Raw genomic sequence first — 8,637 nt, 5'->3', positions numbered from 1 at the left:
TAAATCCAATTTTAATTGATTTGTAATTACAAATAAGATTATTTAATCTATTATTTAATGACAATTTCTGGATGAACTAATTCTTATTTTTAATAATAATGAAATTTTTATTTTTATTAATAAAATTATTTAATCTATTATTTAATGACAATTTCTGGATGAACTAATTCTTATTTTTAATAATAATGAAATTTTTTATTTTCATATTAATAATTAACGATCATTTTTTGTGTGTAAATAAAAAAATCATTCATTATAACAAACTCCAAAATCATAGTTTACGATTAAAAATGTTACCTTATTATTAAAAATGTTACCTTATTATACATGTTGCATAAGTATTATATTTGAAAATATTATTAAAAATGTTACCTTATTATACATGTTGCATAAGTATTATATTTGAAAATGTTAATTTATTATTAACAGTAAAGATATCACTTTAAAAAATATATTACTTTGTTTATGACATTACTATAAATGACCAGGGCGATTGAATGCCTACCTTGTCCTAAAATGGACTTTGAACCAAAGAAAAGGGATGACAGTAGGTGACCTATTTACAATCTAATAGATGGAAAGGAGAATTCAATTTCGAAGGAACTCTATGAATCAAAGGTATTCAAACATACCGTACCCATATCTCTATTTAAAGACCCCCACAACTGTTTCATTGTTATATAATTCTGTAATAATTTTCGACTAGTATCCTTGTCATATGTAAATAGAAAACGTAACAAACCAAGAAAAACAGCAAAACCATCTTCTATTTGTATTCAGCGCTGCAAAGTTTGCATGCGGAAAACTTCGAACCATTGGACCATATTCAGATAAGCTCCACATTATCTTCTATTTGTATTCAGTGCTGCAAAGTGCATGCAAAAAACATCAACTAATTGGACCATATTCAGATAACCTCCAAGCTATATCATCCAATCTACAGTTGGAATTTCGAACAAATTATTGAATATAATTTGTAGTTGGTGACATTTTCTTCCCGGATCAAGTATAGCACTGTAGGTGTCTGCCGTTCTAGAAAAATGTCTAGCCAAGTTGGAAGACATACTGAAATTTGTAAGTGTAACTTCATGTACAAGGAAAAAATAGAATGAATTCCCCCAAACCAGATATAAAATCAACAAGACCATGTTCCACACACGGTTTGTTGTTCATATCAAAGCTAAGAGGCAACTTGATATCAGAAGAAGAGAATATATGAAGAACCATAAGAAAATTAATAAGCAATAAGCCATGCCTACTTGTAATAACCCCAGTGATACCAAATGTGGCCTGAGCCCTGAACTACTAAGTACTCTCTCAAGTGATTCGAAGTAACAACCGCGGGTACGTGAGATAACAAAATGCTCGATTATGAGCATTGTTACCTGAAATCTTGGCGAAAGGTGAACATATACTAAAAAATGTGACACTCTTAATCAGAAGAAATTTCTAGGGATGTCTGACCAAATATGTTTGGACAATTATCCCATTTACCCAGTTCTCTTGCTTCCCAGTATCCGCCAATATATTTGTATGTGTCCTCGTCCTTCTCTTTGCGAAACCATCGTGGCTGCCACCCACTTTCTTGTAATTTCCTTGACTGCAAATTATAGAAAGCACATTATGAGATAGACTAGATTGGGCTTTAATTTGTTTCATCTGAGGCGGTTGCGAAATAAACAACATACCTGTCGCTGCCTCTGCTCCAACCTCAACTTCTCTGCATTCGCCAACTCATACTCTCCATTTTCTAAATGCCGTTGATCTGGCCTCAGCCTTGAATCAGTTGGGGGGAGCTTTTCCTTGTTTATAAAAAGGAGGAATATTTGATCATAAGATTCCAATGAGGGGAGAAAACATGAAGAACAGTCAAAGCAAGCTTGCTTAATTAACATTGAATTTTACCTTGAGTCCTGGAGTTAGTTCATTGAGAGTTATTGCGAAAGAAGTTAAGTTGTATCTTGTGGGATTCTTCGCACGTTTACTTTTTTTCCATAATAAGCAAGCCTCAGACATTGGATCATAGCCCTTGGGTTTTGTGGCAATATCACCAAGGACGTAATAAATGCTTTCATCCCACTTCCCTAATAATGTGGCTACTTTATTCCCACTCTTATCCTGTACAAACCCTTGTACCTATAGAACAATGTCATCACAAGTTTCTATCAGAACTACTGAAAATTTGGCAAACCCGGATGTCTAGCTACATCTTTGACAGTGAATCGTATTATAGTCAAATCTTGTCAACAAGAATGAAAGAAATGCTAGTTCAGCAAAGACATTTGATGCCCAACAGAGAACCAATTACTTAAGAAACACTAAAACACCTAGATTACTGGAAATTACCTGATGAGGGTTTCGGTCAATTATGGATTGCTCCTTAAACTTTAGCCTACACGAGTATTCACGATCCCCCTGTATACGCATTGTCCCATAGTGATCACAGTATATTTTCCCCAGAATGAGGTTATAAATAGATGTAGTAACCTGCAACCAAATAATCCTAGGATCAGTTGTTAAAATGACCAGACAGATTACAGAGTCATATGTTATACCAGCACCATTTACCTTACTCCATTGAAACACCTCGCCGTCATCAAACTCTAGTGCTAGAATCCCTACAGGGTCAAGTTGGATAGAGCGACCCCAAAATTTGCTCTTTAGGTTACTGTCTCCCCAAAATTTCCATCCTCTACCTTCACAATGGCAGGCAATCAGCATGGGATGATGGCTGACCTGCATAATGCAAATTAGAAGCTTTTAGAGATGATGTAAGCAAAGATTCAGATATTATAATCGCATTTAACAAGGTCAACAGAATCAATAAAAGTATATAATTGTAGCTGATACCATAGATAATATCTCTTAGCAATCTGTACATATTAAGAACAAAATGACAAATGCCCGGTAGTCAAATGCGGGTAATTATTCTTTGAGACAGCAAGATAATACAGAAAACTAGGGCAATCAAAATGATCATTAGGGGTTATCTGTTCAAATCCTCGTCATTTTATATGCTGCAAAGTAAATAAGAACTTTAGTAATCACCAACTATTAGTACATAGTGAGCAGGATTTTCTTACGTCGACCATCAAATGTCAAGAAACATTTCACACGGTGCAATATGCAGGGTAAGAAAAGACCTTTCATACAAATTCTAAGAACAGATTTGTCTCATCAGGTTTACCATATATACCAAAAATACATCTTAACATAAGCAAACACTTACCTTCTCAGCAAAGAAACGGAGACCTTTATCTGGAAAATCAGCCTCATATGTTTCACCTAAAAGAGGATTGAAAGGTTTACAATGTCGACCTTCAGATGAAGCATATCCAGAAACTGCAAATGCTGCCACATTTAATATCCGCATTAAGCCGTTCCCCTGAAGCACAGAACAGTACAGAGTATCAATCAGCAAAAAAAAATATTTCAGGTTCAATAGATTACATCATTAAGCTGCAACGTACAACTGTTTCAGTTGAGTCTCTTTGAGTGCTAAATTCAGAAGTCTCTTCTTCATTTTGACAAGCCATTGCAAATCAGTTGTCCCTGACAGAAAATACTTGATTTGTCAACACGACAACAATTCCTGACATCAATTTTGGTATTATTAAGCCATTGCATTTCATCGTCTGTAAACTCAAAATTTTAAGGTTGCTAGCAGAAGAGCCTGTAAAGAAGGCAACTGAAAGTAAAAAATGGACTGGGATGGAGGTATATAGGAATTCCTTGATTAGTTCCATGACTGCCTCACATGAAATTAATTAACTGATGTGGAATACTAACACCGTGTGACATATTCCTTATTTTAAATCCATATTCTTTTAATCACTCCTGCAACTCCCTTATCTTTGGAAAAAATGGCAGTTTTAAACTTTTCCTTTTCTCGGAAAAGAATCTTCTGAAGAACTCACATCGTAATCATCTCAACTACAGGCAATAATCAAACTGCATCATGTCTGAAACATGGTTCCTCAAAAAGTTTGTGCCTAAAGACAAGGATTTCATCACAGAAGATATGATCTCCACCCAAATTATATCAGAATAGTGTTAAGAAAAGAACAAATATAAATCTGTAAAGTCAAAAAGCACAAAAGAGTTGAATCCTTGCACCAAGGATGCAGTAAACACTAAATTTGTGGAGTTTAGCAGGATTAGATACCCTCCTGTAACAAAAAGTTGCAGAATATCAAGATTTTAAAAAGAATATGTAATTTAGCAGTTGAACTTTCACCCCAATAAAGATATACAAATAACTCAACAACCAGCTGCAAAAAGATAAGTTTGATCAGATCAACATAAAATCTGAAAAGTAAGAAACCAAAATACAGCTCTATAAAATAAAATATGAGGTTAGGATACTGATACATATATTCCAGTAGACACAAGTATAAACTCATTTATAAAGACCTTAAATAGAAACAGAAAGAAGTAACATGTTTAAAATCTAAAAATTGAAGGGGAAGGTAAGAACATATAAACAGCAGTGCAATCCTAAGAGAACAGCCACCAAACACACCCATAATTTTCCCCAAAAAGGTTGTGCAGGGCATAGTAAGTGGAGGTGTGTTTTTGGGTGTTTTCAGATATCTGTGAGTTGTAACTATCATTTTCCCTTCATGCACTTTTCTCTTCCGCTTTTCTTGTACATCTATATATCAATCATCTTAACAAGAATTATGGGAAATGTATCAATACATTAAATTCATGATTCTATAGTTGATTGAACTGTTTGTCATTGAGCAGCTAAAATTTACAAGAACAATCTGCAATTGTTGTTAGCAACCACAAAACTGCAGAAGATGTTCGCCTATTCTTTCTCTTTCTCTTCATTTTTGTTCTCTCACATGAATCCTATAATATTTTTTCTGTTCATCTTTTTAAGATGAGATGTACCTCACTGCTTTCCTTGGTCAGCAGGACACCAACTCGAACAAAATTTCTACTGTAACTCCAAGTTGAGCTCTGAACAGCTCACATACCAGACTTTTATAGAATCTAAATGCATATACATATTTTATATCCAATTTATTTAACTTTTCAATGCAATTAAATTTGATGGCCCATCACACTCCCCACCTTCCATTTCAATATGAGCAGCAAATAGATATTATGAGCAATCTTTGACAAAGTTCAAACGCAACATTACCTACAACCACGAGGTTATCATGGCTTGATATAAAATGTCATATAACACTACTAATAAGAGGAGCATACACAACTATTCACTATAGGAAGAAAAAAGATTCAATCCAAACACACAAGATACATCATATAGGAAGAATAATAGAAATACCTCTGATACAAGGCATATTCATGATTAGCAAAATCAAAGCTCTGCTAAATCATTGTAACTTTAGCACCTTCTACATTTCTATCATCCATAAAAACAAGTTCAATATACAAAAATCATCACCTCCACACAAAAATTCAACCCTCTTGTGGATAGATGGAATTGCTATTGGCAGTCAACATACACAACTAATGGTTTATATAGATTTCTTCCCAAAGGGTCAAGATCTAAAAGCATGGGTGTCAATTCTCTTTGTAACAATGAAATTGCTCTCATACATCTCAATTCTCTCTAGTATTTTTTTATGGGATCTATACGATGCCCCGTGTGTCAAGGAGCATTGGGATGCTCCGCAACGAACATGCAGTGTCTTATAGACACCGATACATATACTGGCTCCTATAACATTGAAATGTGCATCTAGAATGACAAAATATGCTCAAAAGCTCCCGAACAACATTTGATTTCCCAATAAAGAGAATATAAACCAACACTAGAGGAGCCCAACACTTGAAGAAAAATCAACCAAGTGGGGCACAACCCTAGAGAGAGAAATATCCCAAGTACAAGTGCACTATAAAGAGAACAAAACAAAGTACAACACTTTAGAGTGCCCTTAAGCAACTCCCTTCGATAAAAGATGAATAAGAAACACTTGAATTATAAAGGGTGATTTCCCAAGAGGGGTCATGCACCTACATGTACAAGGTCAATCTTAGCCAAACCTAGAAATATAACAATGATTGACAATATAAGGTTAATTGTGGCTGATAGTGAAGGTTACAACATTTTCAACATCCACCCTTATGTTGAACAAAGGGCCAAGGAAAATTTTTTATGAATACATGTGAAAGAGGGTGTGTAGATATCCAATTTAATATAAGCTTGGCTAGGGCAGAAATACAAATGAGAATGGGTGTATAGATGCCCAACTCAATACAGGGTCGAGGACAAAATACTAATGAGAATGAGTATCAATACTCAATATAAAGTCAATCACATGGCCAAAATACAAATGAGAGTGTGCGTATAAATTATTAAATACCCAACGCAATATAAGGTTAATCATTGTTGAAATACAAAGAAGAGTGGATGTATAAATACCAAACTCAATATAAAGTTCATTGTCACTGAAAATGAAGAAACCTATTTTCGACATCCCTCCTTCATCTCAACGGGAGGCCTCATAGAGAAGGCATTACAGTACAAGATTCACATCCCCCCTTAATGTCGAATAGGTGCCACATAGAGAAGACATTACATATTATCTCCCCTGAATGCCACAATCGCCACACTAGTACGTTTCCATAAGTTGGTGAAGATGGCCTTTGGCAAAGATATAAAAGAAAGAGAGATCTATAGAATGGGATTCCAGGGAGTCATTAATGAGGACCTTACCATCAACAAATGTTTGTGCAATTGTTGTAGATGATGCAATTGAGAAAACACTTGTAGGATCAAGAAGAGGATCAACATTATAATGTGAAGCAAATTGATTCAATGAAGCATATTGAGCATCATCTGTAGGCAAATAATTTGCAATAAGTAGTGGAAAATATCTCGATGGACCATGAGTAGGAACTCCATCAATATCACCAATGATCACTTTCTCTCCATTCTATTGATAATCGAAGAGGAATGGCCCATGTGCAAAGTGAAAAACTAGATGTGCATTGTAAGATGAGCTGATTGATAACAATGCAGCCAAGAAGCCTTCATAAAGTCTTCAAAAGTTCACCTTAATAGGCCCAAGAGAATTACAAGTAACTATTTCTTTCAAAAAAAATCTACATTGTGCCCCTCATTACCGCAGACAAAAGGAAAGAATAAAAGCTTAGCATTAAAGGAGTAGTTAAAACCTTAGGAAAAAAACCCTTAAAAGCCTAGAAAAAGTGCAATTTCCTTAAAGGAGGGTTTAAATGATAGGAAACCCTAGAAAAAATGCACAAGCCTCAAAGGAGAGTTTAAGCCCTAGGAAAACCCAAAAAAGAGATGATCCAAAAGCCCTAGTTTCATAATTACAAGGAAGCCTTAAGCAATGCCATAGGCTAACAATCTTGAGATTGATAGGTAAAGTGAGCTCTTGAGGAAACGCTATGTTTGTGCAATTGTTGTAGATCTTAATCAAGTGAGGTTCACACTTTCTCTTATACCATGTTGAGATTCACAAGAGATAAAGAGAATCAAATGTAACAAACAAAAACCCTAATTTTGCAAAAAAGAAAAAAAAGGCAATAGGGAAGCCAAATTTTTGAAGGGAAATTACTGAAGAGGGATGCAACCCTAAAGAGAGATAAAGGACAAGTACAAGTGCACTACAAAGAGAAGGAAACTCATGAACAAAAGAGAGCAAAACACTTGAGGGTGCCCTTTGGAAAATCACTTGGTAAAATATGAACAAGAATCACTTGAACTATAATTATAGTTGACTGCTATGTATTTACACAACTTAAGAGTAGGGCACTTTCCCCAAGAGGGGTTATGATCCTACATGTATAAGTTTTGCCTTAACCAAACCTAGAAATACAAAAATGATTACAATATAAGGTTGATCATGGCTGAAAGTGAAGATTACACATTTTCAACACTCTAAAGCTCTTAGAAGTGAGGAAACAATGGGTATAGGTTTTCCCAACCAATGGGAGCAGGAAACAATGGATATAGGTTTTCCCAACCAATGGGAACAGTACCTATCCAACTTCAGTCAAAATTCATCTATGTAAAAAGGCATTGTTAAAGATCACAAACGGCATAGTAGTTGTATATTTCAACGGAAAATCACAACCACAAGCAATGTAGGAAAATGGAAGATGAACCTTCAAATAGACAAAAATGGAATATTCACACACACATATAAAACTATGCATGGGGAATGTGTTGTCAATGTGTTTCTTTAGGTACTTCTAGTCTAGCCACATACAAATCATGGATGGCAAGTTCCTAGCTTATCGCTTAGCATGTCAACTTTCCCATTTATCCTCCCTTCTTCCCTTTGCATCATAACCTCCTCATTTTGAGTCCACGCTTGCAATATATATTATAAACAACAACAAGTATATAATCATTCTATGGTGGAACCTTAGTCTTAGAATTTCACTAGGAAACTGTACTGAGTATGTACAAATATACATCATGGGCATTTCTATGTGTAGTCCACGACTCCACATGGCCTAACATCCAAGAAAAACATTATGTAAAATGCATGGGTCAAAAATAGGGTATTACATTCCCTTCCCCCTTGGTATAGTATCGTCATTGATGCGGCCTCAAAATCTAAATAGAGACGTACATTCCTCCATCGTAGAACACCATAAATCCTAGGTTGCATCACTCAATCCATA

The 8,637-nt window shown here is 35.0% G+C and overlaps 1 protein-coding gene across 2 annotated transcripts in view; it reads right to left on the bottom strand.

Annotated features, from left to right (window-relative positions):
- Nucleotides 1–825: 825 nt before the first annotated feature.
- The window catches only part of LOC149140557 (oxysterol-binding protein-related protein 1C-like), a 64,348-nt gene continuing 56,536 nt past the window's right edge, over nucleotides 826–8,637 (bottom strand). For both annotated transcript variants that reach the window (XM_089447275.1, XM_089447274.1), the window contains 6 exons: nucleotides 3,230–3,385; nucleotides 2,569–2,736; nucleotides 2,347–2,487; nucleotides 1,906–2,136; nucleotides 1,689–1,802; nucleotides 826–1,600 (listed from right to left, as the gene is read on the bottom strand). In XM_089447275.1, the coding sequence (XP_089303401.1) occupies nucleotides 1,433–1,600; nucleotides 1,689–1,802; nucleotides 1,906–2,136; nucleotides 2,347–2,487; nucleotides 2,569–2,736; nucleotides 3,230–3,385 (978 nt within the window). In that variant the 3' untranslated portion in view covers nucleotides 826–1,432. The remainder of the gene's footprint in view (nucleotides 1,601–1,688; nucleotides 1,803–1,905; nucleotides 2,137–2,346; nucleotides 2,488–2,568; nucleotides 2,737–3,229; nucleotides 3,386–8,637) is intronic.

The sequence above is a fragment of the Pinus tabuliformis genome, chromosome X (genome assembly GCF_031772625.1).
Source record: "Pinus tabuliformis cultivar Carrire ecotype Pingquan chromosome X, CPIR1, whole genome shotgun sequence".
Taxonomy (NCBI): Eukaryota; Viridiplantae; Streptophyta; class Pinopsida; order Pinales; family Pinaceae; genus Pinus; species Pinus tabuliformis.
Note: the sequence above shows the minus strand (reverse complement) of the source record. Positions and strands in the feature narration are given on the sequence as shown.